The following is a 13,729-nucleotide window of genomic DNA, read 5'->3' on the forward strand; positions in this document are numbered from 1 at the left end:
ACTGGTAACTATTGAGATATCTTACTTTACATTCATTTTTTATCTCATTTTGTTTTTAAACATTTCCTATGTTCTTTATCATTTTCCTAGCTATTTGAATTCAATGGTTAACTCATCTCTATTTATTAGTGTTTAAGGCTTTGACTCCCTACTGAGCCTGACTCCCCCGACCCCTGCCAGTTCTGCTCTGCTCAGTCTCTGCTGTACCACAAGGGGCCTCCCCTTGGTAGTATTATATGACAGCTGGACACAATCCAGAAAAATTTTGTAAGTTTTACTTTTCAGACTCGTATGTTAACAATTAGAACCAAGAACATAATATACAATCAGCCTGCTAAACTACATTACCAAATATTAGATGTTTCTCTTTTTTTTTTGGTGGGGGAGGTACATACACATAGACCATCATCTAAACTTTCAGATAGTAGTGGCTCTATTGCCCAAAACAGACCATGGCAAACGTCTTACTGTAGCAAAATTTCACATCTAGCCCAATCCGGCTTACTCTTGTTTTTTCATAATCCTCTAAGGGCTGCACTGTCCAGTAGTCAGTAGAGCCACATGTGCCAAGTACTTAAACGGTAGCTAGTCCAATTCTGAGTGCTATAAGATACCAGATCTTGAAACCTTTGTACCAAGAAAATTTAATATTTTTTATTACATGTTGATGTTTTAGCCGTATTAGGCTAAATCAAATACATTAAAATTTAACCAGTTTCTTTTTACTATCTTAATGTGTCTACCAGACAATTTTACAGTTACATATGTGACTGCACAGCACTACTGGGCAGGACCGCTGGCTCTCTTCCCTCTGGTGGACATACAAGGCTTTGAAACCACAGAGAGCACTGCCTTCTTGTAACCATCTGAAGACAACAGCACCATGATGCCACGTTAGTGTTAGCATTTATTTTAAAAATACACAAAATATAAATTCTTTACATCAAAGTGTGATGACCTCACTTATACACTGTTCCATACTTACCTGGTTTTGCTTGCATCCTGTGCAAACATTAAGAATAAATGGATTTGATTCTGGTTTTTTGCTATGGTTCATGTAAACAGTTGAGACTGCTACATAAAGTAGGTTGTTTTAAAAGGTAAAATGGCCACAGGAAACCAACAGTAAAACAATTCAATTTGGTTGGTTTGTTTAACGAAATTGGCAGAAGTCTTAGCAGATAGATAATTGAAGACTTAATATTGGCTTCTAGGCATTTTAAATATTAAAAACCTTGAGGTTTTCTTGTAAACATAACCTAGACCTTGTTGGCATTAAGTATGAAAGTAAAATATTAAACCATGATTTTCATCATCCTGCCCATGTCAGTATGCACTCTCTTTATTATGAGAATGAAACCAAATAATAAACAAAATACATCAGGAATTTCAAACTGTACTGCAGAGAAGGTCCCAGCTGGTCTCTTCTGGGAGCGGTCTAACTTAAGCTGACCCTGCCACTGGCTGAGTATGATCCCCTCTGTCCACTGGACAGTGCAATGCCACAGGCCACGAGATGGTCAGTTCCTCTTGCTCCAAGTCTTCTGAAGCAATCGAGACTCTACACTTCCACCTCTGCTGGCTCTGCCGTCCTTCCTTGGGCTTGAATTCACTGGGTTACTGGTTTGCAACTATTGTCAAGACTGTACTGTCCCTTTAAGGTACCACATGCCGCCATAGCTTACACAGCAGTCCTATGAATAGAGAAACATGTCAAGGGCAGACTTTAGCAGGAAAAGGAGCTACTTACATCCTGTGCAGAATATCAAAACTTGATTTATGATTAACGGAGAGAACACAAATGGGAGATCAGAATCTGCCTGACCACGACACTGTGGTCACCGCCCAGCCTCCTCCATGTGTGGGCCTCAAGCCCCTCCTCTCCTCAGGGGTTATCTTAAGAGTGAGGGACTATAAATGAATGTGCTCTATAAATACAAAAACTGAATAAGCTGACTAGAACAAAAGTGCTTCATAAATAGCATCAGCATCTATGGACCTGGAATATAAGAATACTAGAATACAGGGAATTTGTCATCAGCTTTCAGTGTTCCACTGCTTCTGCAAGTATGATATTTGTAGCACAGAGTCAATTCATAAAGGCATTATAGGGAATGCTTAACAGGAATTAAGTATTTTCATATACTAGACAAATGATATATTCCTTTTTAAACTAAATTTTATTTAAAAATTGTTCTACTAAAAGCAAGTAGCACAAGAGTTAGTATGTGGCTATGGCAAAAACCATGAAAGTGGTACACGATTCAAAGGAGTGGGGTAAGGATTCTAACCTAGGCCCTGTCACTGTAAAGGATGACTATATTTTTTTAAGATGGAGCTTACATCTTATTCAATTTAGTCCTTTTGCACATACCAACCACACTGATGCCAATTATCTGTCGCTGAAGACCCGACTGGCTGGGGAGGAGTCCAGAGGAAGCCTGATTTATAAACATAGCAGTAGGAAAGGCACGAGACTAGGTCCCTTTCCACACAGTCAGCCTCTATCTAAGACACGGAGGAGCCAGCTGTGGGCGCCCTCAGTCTTAAGCTCACAGTCAGCAAAAGCCTGGAGCCTCCGGATATTATTATACACAAAATGGATGTACCTTTAGCACTTTATCCACCTCCTGTTTACTCAGATCTTCTCCACACTCCTGAGTCAGCCGAGACTGGATCATGTTCCGGCGTACCCGGTAATTTTTGGAAAAAATTTCAAGCAAAACCTGTCGATGCTTTAGTAGCAAAAACATGTTATTATGGGAAATAATCACCTAAAAGAGGAACATCCCCAAACAAGAAACCCAAAGGCTATGCCCCTAACTCCACACTGCAGTCTTTGATCAAAGTCCTTGTTCAGGACTTCTGGTTAAAGACAAACACGTTTGGCCAATTTGTCACCTCTTAAGACCCCAATAAAATGAAGAAATAAAGGTATATGCCCACAAGAACAAAAACCCAGTGAAGCATCGGCAGAGGATGAGTGATGCAGACATACTTTTTCGTGATTAAAAAACAGGAGTGGTAACTGATTCTGCAGGCAGGTGAAGCCACCATCTAAACTGCGTGAAGACAGAGAACAGGATGAGGAGTGAGTGGCTTAAAGTCCTGACACACAAGACAGGATGCCATGAAAAGCATTACGTCCCAAAGAAAAACTAAATAGGAAGGAGAGAGGATAGTCAAAATCCCCACCCCCTGCAAAGTACAAAAGGTATTAAATGAGAGAAAAAAGATTTGATCCACTGGTTCCAACATATGACCTAAGAATTCCGGAAGAACAGAAAAAAACAGGTACAGGAATTACAAATCTATCACAGAACTTCATAAGAATGACTCAACTGTCCAGTACAGTAATAATCCACACCAGGGTGCATCTGGAGTTGCACTGATGTGCTACATGAGGAGTGAGGAAAACCGTAGTTTGGTTTAAGGGAAGGGCGTGGATCAAACTGAAAAGACCAAGGAACAGAGTGTCAGTGCACAATAACTCTGAAAGCTTGAATACAGTGGAAAATGATCTTAAATTCAGAGGAAAATGATTTGCCCTCCAAAATCCTAGTCCCAGCCAAATAGTAAAACCTGAGGACAAAAGAAAGCCATTTTAAGACATGGAAGAATGCAGACAACTCCTCTGTGCCCTTAGAAGCTAAAATTAAGCAACAAGGAAGACAAAAGATTGCAAGCCAGCGAGAGACATGGAGCTGGTCCCGCTGGAGAGGCATCCGGGGCGTCAGACTCAAGAACGGTACTACTCTTGGTATCTATGTGTTCAGAAAACCATGTAAGTGAAAATAGGAAGTAGTATAAAGAAGAAATGATGTCAATTATATTTCAATAAAGCTGGAAAAAAGAGGAAAAAAAAAAGAAGAAATGTAATCGTAGATACTACTGGTATTTGGCTCTACAATGAACAAATTTCCAGTCATGATGCCATAAGCATTGATATATGACTTAACAAAAGAATTGTCATAACACATCCCACACCTGTCTACATTCTCCCATAGCTGAGAACTACATCCTCATCCACCACAACAGGAAGCCCATTGATAACATCAAGTTGAGACATCAGAGAGCAGTATAAGCACGTTTTGCAAATATATAACAATTTTTTTTAATGGAGGAACTCTTTTGGTGGTATCTTGTAGTTAAAAAGTGACTGCCTCTGAGGAGTGGGAATCAGGCAGGGCAGGAGATGGTTTCCCATATAGCTTCAGTCTTACTTATTTTTAAGAACACGCACTTATACTTTTTTCTTTTTAATTATTGGAGTACTTCAGGAGTAGGAAACCCAGATGCCACCTATTCTGGCCAAAAGCACACAGAGACTGTTCGAGTTTGCTCTCCATCTACGGCACCATCACAGAAGGCCCTGCCCCTTTGGTATTCTCAGCCTGCCTGTCAGTCCCCTTCTAAGAGGCAAAAGGGGACACAGAACTCAGTGGGGGCCTTTGCTCACTCCCCTTCTCCCCACACCTGAGGGATAGGACCTGGAAAAGGACAGATCAATTGGAGTTTAGCAATTAAATCTTAATCTTTAAAACTCAGGCAAGCTCATGATTTAAGGAAAACTTCTGGACCTCAGGTGCTGCTGGCTGCATTCATATTCTGTTCACTGGACACCCGTGACCCTTCCTGTCTGGGTGTGACTAGAGGCAAAACGACCAATTTCTCTAACCTGAGATCTGATCCAGCACCTGAGATCTGATAAGGAATCCTTTTAATTCCTACCGCCATCAGCCACCTGAAACATGTGGTCCATCACCGGTTCACAAGCCTGCCTGGGCGTCAGAATCATCTAGAAAGCTTTGCAGAAACTTAAATACCTAGGACCCTACCCCATCCCTATGGAACTGGACTGAATCTCTGAGGTCAGTCCTGGGAACCTCTGTATTCTTTAAAAGGCGATTTTGATGCCAATGGTCCAGACTGGCATTTGGAAACCACTGGTTTGGGCCCACGCTACTGGCACATCCAGCATGTCTGAAGTACACAGAGACACAGAGCCAGAATATTTAAAATTGGGAGCGGCTGGAGAATCTGAAGTGGACACACCTGCACTGTGGGTCTCCCCGAAGGTCTAACCCTCTGCAGAACACCGACCTGCTCCTGCGGAGGACGGCAGCTCAGGGGCACTGCAATTCACAAACTGCAATTTTGTGGTCACCTCACCTGGTCGCTCATGTCTCCAGACTCCCAGAGGGCGAACACCTTCTGCTCATCCGGGGAAGCAGCCGTCTGTGGGGGAAACTGACCAAGGCCCAGGTGTGAGCCGGCCGATCTCGTGTTCACCACCTGGACCCTCCCTCCCCCGGGGCCCTCAGTCTGCACCCGCCCAGTTCTGGGAACAGGGTTCCAGTCCCAGCTCCTGCCTCCCACCAGCCGTGGGCCGTGGGCCGTGGGCCGCCGCACACCTGCCTCTGCATCCTCCTCCTCACCAGCCGCTCCCCGCGCGCAGAGAGGCTCCTGTGAGGAGCCGGACGCACCGGCCCGCGGCCCGCGGACATGCTCGGTAAGGCGGGGAGGAGGCTGCTTCTGTTTTTCCCATCAGCCTGGCATTAGCTCTCCTCTCTGCTTTAACATCCAGCGTCCTCCCACCCTAAATATCAACCCTCTGACGTGTCCTGAGAAGCATCCCGCCCCCGTAACTCCTTAGGAATATCCTGAGGATTCCTTTCCATCCCTCCCACAAGGGCCGTGCCCGTACAGGTTAGAGAGGCTGCCCGACCCTAAGCGGCCCGTGCCTCGCAGCTCAGCAGCGTCCGAAGTGGGCCGAGGAAAGGGTGGCCCAGGCTCCTGGTTCCTGGAGAAGGGGGACGGAGGAAGGGGCGCCTGGTGGAGTGGCACCGCAACACAAGCAAGAGTAACAGTTCCTACCACGTAGAGCCCCAGGTGGGGCTCTAAATATACAGTGTCATTTGCTACCAGAGAGGAAGCGAGGTGTTGCTGCCTCCACTCCCCATGAGAAAAGCTCGGTTCGGAGAGTTCACTCAGTGTCTGTGGTCACACAGCTAACAGGTGGCAGAACCAGGAGTTAAACTCAAGTCTTTGCAAGTGTACTTGCTCTCCCTGGGCCTCAGCTCCCTTGTATAAAGAAAAACAAGGCTGGACAGGAACATTCCACCTTGGACATGACCGTGATGCAGGATCACGGGTCCCGAGGGTGGCCCACTCCATGCCCCTCGCCCTCTATCCACTCCAACAGCACAAGATGGCCTGGCTAACATCAGGCAGGCACCTCTCCCTTGCCTGGCTCAGTCAGTCAGCAAAAGGCGAGTCTGCAGATAACCGGACCCGTTTGCTACGTGGACAAGGGTGGCTCCGAACAGGGCAGGGCCCCCAAACCCCAGTACTTTCTGTAGAGAGCTCACCAAGGAGGCTCCTTGCCACGAGGGCCAGATCCCCCGGGACACCCCAGCCAACCTGGGACCCAGGGCCTCTCGTCCTAGTTTCTGCTCCTCACGTACACAGGGATGGGCCTTTGCCTCACATCACCCAGGGGTGCAGGTGCTTCTGACCTTAGACTGCAGACGTCAGCGCTCCCTTGTTAGGAGGCAGACACAGCCCCACCTCACCCCACGTGCTGCCAGGTGTGGACAGAGCCTGGGAGAGAGAATGACGGGCACAGCCTCCCTGGGGCCACAGCCTGGCATGCTTCACCCTCAGCGCAGGGAGGTGGTCTCCAAGGGTCCCTCTGCTCTTGCACTTCCTCCCCTCTAGGGCCCCTTCCAATGACGGGACAAGAAGCCTCGGGCGGGGAGGGCCGGGGTGGGGGGTGGGGTGGCCCGCCCTGCACCTGCAGACTTGGCACCAGAAATGCTAATGGAAAGGCCACAGGGCCACGCTGGTCAGCCAGCCTCCAGGGCAGGGAGGCCCACCGGCAGGAGCCCAGGCACAGCTGGGGGCTCTGGTGAGAGGGCCAGCTCATCTCAGCTGAAGCAGAAAGGATTTAAGACTTGGAGCCACTGTACAGAGGTTCAACTTCCAGCTCTATCACTTCCTGGGTATGTGACCTTTAAACAAGTTCATTCTACTTTGAAACTCTGGCTTCTTCATCTACGGTTGCAAGATCAAATGATACTAGAAGTCAAATCATCTTGAAAAACGGCAAAGCTGACAGGAATGAGGGAGGTGCCGGGACAGCAGGGGGCTAGACCCCGGGACGGAGAGCCGGCGTGACCAAGGAAGGCCCTGCTGTGTGCCAAGCCAACAGGTGATGGCCTTCAGACTCCCACTCAGCCCTCACCAAAGCCCCTTGACACAAAAACTAACATTCACCCACTCGAGATGAGGGTGCAGAGCGGAGAGGCTGACCAGCCCAAGGTCACACCCAGCAACCACGTGGGAGCCGATATTCACACCGAGGCCAACAGTCTCCCAGGTGCCTCTGCCCCGTGCACCCTACAAACAGCTGTTTCCCCCAAAGCCGGCAGGGCTCAGGCCACTCTGGTACCAGGTTCTCTCCACAGCCACTTTCAGCCAGGAAAGATGCTGCCGACCCAGGAGCCCTCCGAGGGGGCGTGTGCTGCCCGTCCAGCAGGCGCTACTTACAGGCACCAGTATCTGCTTGCAGCCGGCGGCCAGCACCGTTTCCTGCAGCATGCGGTCCGAGATGCCGCTGAAGAGCATGTGGCCGGGGGGCAGGCTGGCCAAGTGCAGGTTGAAGAGGCGCTTGAGTTCGCTCAGCGTGAGCACAAACTGTCTCTGAAAGGTGGCCTCCACGAAGGCCTTCAGTTCCCGGGCCACGGGGGTACCAGCAGAGCCTGAGGGCGGGTGCCCGTTGAAGCTGTCCCCGCCTGCCCCCCGCGCAGCAGGCAGCCCGTTGGCCAGCCTGCTGTGGAGGCCACCGCAGGGCGAGGTGTCCATGGGCTGCTCATCCTCCGCCCCCTGCTCTTCCTCTTCCTCCCCCTCCTCACTCATGGGCTCCTCCTTGATCCGCACAGCGGGCAGGACCGAGGACGCCCGCAGCTGCTCCTTCCTCCGCTGCAGCTCCCGCTCCAGCAGCGCGTGGTTCTGCTGGGCCTGTCTTTTGGCGACTTGGACCCGCTGGTCCCCAGAGACCTGCCCAACAGGCCCTGCGGAGAGACACAGGGCTGCTCAGGACAGTAGGGACCGTACAGGGAAGGGCCTGAGATGAAGGGCCCCGGCCCCTCTGCCCCACAGACGTTCCCTTCCATCCTGATGGGGACACCCTGCTGACCAGAGGAAGGGGACAGGGAAAATGCAAGCCAGCTGGCACAGAAGCAAGCGGCCCAGCCTGCCTTTCGCCCCCACCTTACCCAGAAGGAATGTGGCTACCCCAACAATGAGGGAAGAAACAGAACCAAGAAAAGCAGATTCCCACATTCAGAGACCCCAGCCAGGGTGGGTTACTGCTGAGTCCCTGCCACCAGCATCCCTGCCAACCCAAGAGGGCGAGAAATCTCAGCAGCCTGGAACCCAGACACAGTCCTGGAACCCAGAAGCCTCAGTCCCTGAGGCCAAGGCTCTGCCACTGGACAAGCCTCCAGCTGAGGGAAGAGGGCACAGAAGGACAGCCAACAACGAGCCACACCCCCTCATATCCCCCCACAGGCTGAGCCCTGACTAGTTCCAGAAAAGTACCCCTTCTGGAGCCAGTGTCAGGGTTAGGGGCCCACCCAGCCAACACCCCTCCACACCTGATTGTCCATCCGGCTTCTTTGGCATGGTTTCCTTCACAAGATTATAAACTTTTTCTAATCTGAAAAGAAGAGCGACCCTCTTAACTTTAAACCGTGTCCCCTCACGTCACCTGCCTCCCAGGAGAAACACCCCCTTAAGTCCTGGACATCCTAGTCCCTGAAGACGCCGCACGCCTGGAGCTTCGCCGGTCTCTCCCGGTGGCTCGGAGCCCCACGGCGGGGGCGGGGAGTGCTGGCCCGCCCTCCCTTCCCCAGCTGCTCCCCCGCCAGCCTGCCTGGGGCCACACAAGCCCCCGCTCCCGCTGCTCAGTGCTTTCCCCTCCTTCCCGACCCTTCAGAACAGACGCGGGTCAGTTCGAGTCAGCTCGGATCAGCAGGCGTGTCTGTGCCAGGTCTCTGCTGGGGGGATTCTGGGACCGAGCAGCAAGGTCCACCTGAGTGGAGGAGGGGTGCACACAGCCCCAAATTTGCATTCCCGCCCCAGATGCAGCCAGGCTGTGCTCCCCGCTGGAAGCAGGTGGCTGGGGACAACCTGGTGTTCCTCTGCCTGGCTCCCCCTCATCCCGCCCAGCAAGCTCTTACTTGGCCTGGATGCCCGTCCACAGCATGTGCTGCCGCTGGACCACATCTGGATGCTTCTTGATGAACTCCCCGTCATACGGCAGTATGAACTCCCAGCCCTTGTTGATCCTCACTACGGCCATGTGCTCTAGAAAGTCCTTCACATCTTCCGCGCAGAGCTGGGGAGAGGGGGGCAAAGGTGAGGCACGCCCAGCCCCCCATTCCTCCAGTAGTGGGGCCGGGCCTCGGATCAAGAAGAACTTCACTTACTTTAGTCACCGCTGCCACCTCTTTCCTTACCACCCACCGGCTCTGCGTGAACTTCCACATCTAAGGGAGAAAAAGAAGCTTGTTTCCAGGAGGCAGGGATCCTACTAGGCCTGTCCCCAAAACCCCTGCTGTTGTCCTGGGAGCCTGGGATGAGGGCACAAAGCGGCGGCTCTGAGCCGGCCTGGGTGTCAGGCAGACTGGGTCTGGGTCCTGGCTGAGGGCAGTCACTTCAACTCTGAGCCTCCATCTCCTCCTCTGCAAAGGACCTCCTGGGCCACCTCTTCCAGGAGGGCAGCTGGACCCACTCCACACCACAGAAGCTCCCTGGGATGGGGGATACCTTGCCCGTATGTCACCTACGACTCAGATTTGACTAGACCCTCTCCTAGAACCCCAGATGTGACGGAGTCTGCGCGAACAGAGGAGGGCTGACAGGCAGCTGAGGGTGAGTGGCACACGTGTGGAAGGCGAGCCTGGGAGTCGATGCCACTGCACCCGGACCCCCAGAGGCAAAAATAAACCACACGGGTATCTGGACGCTAAGTACCCACAGGAGCTGGGACCCCCAGCTGGGAAAAGAGAAAACGGAGGCACTCTCTGAAACAGCTTAAGGGCTGCCTGGTGTGATCAGGTCTGCGCATGAGCTCACCAAGGTCACCACGGACAGCTCCAAGGAGACAGATTGCAGCAAACTCAAAGCACACTGCCAAGGTCAAGGGAGGCAGCGCAGGTCCCAGCAGCTCAGGGGTCAGGCCTTTGGGAGGGATGCCTTGGCTGGGACTTAAGCTCTGAATAAGGGCTGGGGGGGCAGATAGGGTGACGGGGTGGAGGCATGAGCCAGCTCAGGAGCTGCAAAAAGCCCACAGCAACAGTGCAGGAAACATGCACGAGGAAAGCGGTTGTGAACTGGGGAGCGTGAGCCCCACTCAAAGAGGGTGCTGTTTGGGGGTGCGGGTCCAGCGGTACCAGACTGTCCAATTATTCATGACGACAGAAATCTAGTTTGAATCATGACTGTGATTTGTAAAAATAGACAACTAAGTCAACATTTTAAAAACACCACTCAGGTCAAATGGCTCCTTGGCCAGAATCTACCTATGGGACTCCAGTTTGCAACCTCCAGGCTAGGAACTCAAAGGTTCTTATGAAGCTGAAGACTCCAGGGTCTGAGAGGAAGGAGAAGAAAGGCACAGAGTCCAGAGCCCTCCACTCCCCCCAGCCCCACCCTGGCCACACATACCTGCCCTTTGCCCACTGCCTGGGCGAAGGTCCGGGATGCTGCCCCAGTCCTCCTCCCATGATGCCCCAACCCGGGAGGCCAGAGAGCCTGGGCACTTACAACAAAGTCTCGGCCCCTGCAGAGCACCTCAGCAGGCACGCCGCTGTGAGGGCTAGAAGAGTCCTTGGGGTACAGGATGTCACTGCCAATGAGACAAGGTGGCAGGTCAGTCCCTGTCCTCAGCCCCTCTGCCCCCCACCCCCTCAGGCTCCGAGTGGAAGCTCAGGCCTCTTTCCAACACAGGCGAGTGCTGGCCTGGGCCCCAACCGCTCCCCTCAGACCCTCCCCTTTTCCCTGGGAGCCTGGATCCAAGAGTTCTTCCTCCTACCCCTTTCCCAACGCCCCCCTCACACACTGGCCCAGCCCCAAGGGCCCTGACATAGTCGGAGGGGCCAGGAGCTCAGAGACAGACAAGGTGAGCCCAGGACTCTGGCAGACAGCAAGTCCCACCTGTAAAGCAACACACAAGGCCTTACCACTGGCTGAAAGGGAAGGGGGGAGCAGTGTGAGCTGAGGCAGGAGGGGTCAGGGACTGCGATCCAGACAGACCCCAAGCACGGGTGAGGCTGAAGCCTTTGGAGAGAATGGGACCAGCACTCAAGGCTCAGGGACCTTCAAGGGCAAATGAACAGGCACCAAGGCTTAAAAGTGTCTCCTGACCCCAAGTCCAGACGCAGACCCTGTTGCCCAGGAAAACACACACGTCCCTGGCCATCCGTGCCCGGGACGCCTTTGCTCTCCCCGCCCCACTCGCCTCCTCAATCTCACCTGGCAGCCAACTACTACTTTCCTTCAAGGTTGAGCTCTGTGTCCACCCTTCCTGCAAAGCTCTACGGGACAGGGCCCTGGCCCCATCTCTGCCACACGGAGAGGAGGTACCCACTAAGTACATAGTGTGGTCCGTGCGCTGGGCTGTAATGGTGCCTGCCCCACCCGTCCCCCCGGCCCACTTTCCTGAGGACAGGGACAGCACTGAATGAGAGCACAGTGCAGGGCACAGGACAAGCCGTCCAGACGCATTTACTCAACAGATGGGAGCATCCTGTATCACCTCCTCACAGGAACACCGAGGGACAGGGCATGGAAGGACCACTACCCGCGGGTGTGGCAGAACACACAGGGCCCAGGAGGGCCTACCTTCAAGTCCCAGGGACGGGCAGACCATAAGCTGAATGGGGCAGCAGCGCCAGGGCATGCGCGGTGCTGGGGGAGCTCAAACCCCAGCTCTGTGGCTGCCCGGCTGCCAGACATCTGGCAAGTCTCCGTGCCTCCTCTGGGCGAGCATCCTCAGGGGGCTAATGGGATGGTCCCTCCTGGATTTCATCCATCCGCAGCATAAATACACATAAGTGTCCCATTTAACAAGTGATGTGCCATCACGAAGGTCCTCGTAATTAAACACTTGTGTCACATAAGACAATAGCTGCAAGGACCCACAAGGCATGTTGGGCATCGTTTCCCAGGGAAAGGCCATCACCATGTGGCAGTGACATGACTTTGCACTTCACTTGGCCAACCATCTGTGAAATGATGGACTTTTTGCAATGAATAACTTTTTAAAAAATTTGGAACAATTTACATGTTGACAGATTGTTCGCTTTACATCACACTTTCTAAAAAGTGAGTATTCAAGTATTTTATATTATACAATTTAGAAGTAATATAATTCAAGTGTGCATAAAACATAGCCACACCGTATTTACCAAGGGTCTACCATTTGCCGGGCATTATACTGAGTACCAGGGATAAAGGGAGAGTCAAAACAGACAGTCCCTACCCCTAGAAACTGACAGTCTAGGGAGAAGGCAAGGTCTAGAGGAGGAATCACAGGAGGAGAGAAACTACTGAAGGACAGCAAGCCACAGATTCAGGACCTATGAACCCCAACAGGATACATAAAAAGAAATTCCCACTTAGGCCCATCTTAACGAGCCCTGAGGAGCCAAAGCAAGAGAAAATCTTAAATGCAGCCAGAGGGAAACGAAGGAACATGTATTAGACAGACAATAAAAACAATGGAAGTCAAACTGCAATGAAATTAAGTCAGTGTGTGGAAAGAAAATAATCAACCTAGAATTCTATACTCAGTAAAAAATATCCTTAACACAATATTGTAAATCAGCCATACTTCAATAAAATTAAAAACAAACAAAAATATCCTTCAAGAACAAAGGTGAAATAGACATTTCCAGATAAAGAAAAACCAGAGAAATTCATCACCTGCAGACCTTCACTTTAGCAATAGGAAATTATCACAGTTAGGAACTCAGAGATGCCAAAAGGAATGATGAGCAAAGTAAAAAGGCAAATACATCAGCAGATCTAAAAAATATTGACTGGATAGTATAATGTCTTATGGGATTTAAAACAGAATTAAAATATATAAATACAATGACACGAGTTGAGAGGAAGATAAATATAAATTACTCTAAAGGTCGTTGAATCGTCATGGATGAGGGTAAGAAGCAGCAACTAATACTAAACTGTGAAATGTGCAGGGTAATCACCAAGTCAAGAAAGGATAACTTCCAAGTTAGTGGGGAAAATGGAATAACAAGAAAAGAAGGTAAAAATGAATATAAAATGCAATGTAAGCTGGACAAATAAAAAGCACTAAGGTAGACTTAAACCCAAAACATCAGTACTTAACATTCAATTTAAATGGGTTAAGCGCTCCCAACTAAGGGGCTAAAATGAACTTACCTCTTCACCACCCAGTTTCCTTGGACTAACATCGCCACCTTCTGGATGCCACGCAGAACAGCCACAGAGTCGATGGAGGGGCCCAGGAGGCTCATCAAGTTGGCAAAAGGCATGACCTTCACTGAGGAGGGCACAGGAGACATCAGACAAGGCAAGAAGGGCCTGGGCTCACATAAGACTCCCAGCATGACAGTGCTAACAGTAACAGCTGGCATTCACTGGCTGCTTACCCTGGGCAGGCACCCGCCTCTCA

At 51.0% G+C, this 13,729-nt stretch overlaps 1 protein-coding gene across 4 annotated transcripts in view; it reads right to left on the minus strand.

Moving 5' to 3' along the window:
- Positions 1-890: 890 nt before the first annotated feature.
- POLR3E (RNA polymerase III subunit E) overlaps positions 891-13,729 on the minus strand; it is a 31,714-nt gene continuing 18,875 nt past the window's right edge. For all 4 annotated transcript variants that reach the window (XM_081257976.1, XM_081257975.1, XM_081257977.1 and 1 more), the window contains 9 exons: positions 13,477-13,597; positions 10,834-10,915; positions 9,495-9,554; positions 9,246-9,403; positions 8,661-8,722; positions 7,552-8,075; positions 5,173-5,250; positions 2,610-2,735; positions 891-1,694 (listed from right to left, as the gene is read on the minus strand). In XM_081257976.1, coding sequence (XP_081114102.1) covers positions 1,638-1,694; positions 2,610-2,735; positions 5,173-5,250; positions 7,552-8,075; positions 8,661-8,722; positions 9,246-9,403; positions 9,495-9,554; positions 10,834-10,915; positions 13,477-13,597 — 1,268 coding nt within the window. In that variant the 3' untranslated portion in view covers positions 891-1,637. The remainder of the gene's footprint in view (positions 1,695-2,609; positions 2,736-5,172; positions 5,251-7,551; positions 8,076-8,660; positions 8,723-9,245; positions 9,404-9,494; positions 9,555-10,833; positions 10,916-13,476; positions 13,598-13,729) is intronic.

This window comes from Mesoplodon bidens, assembly GCF_964165515.1.
Source record: "Mesoplodon bidens genome assembly, chromosome: 15".
NCBI lineage: Eukaryota > Metazoa > Chordata > Mammalia > Artiodactyla > Ziphiidae > Mesoplodon > Mesoplodon bidens.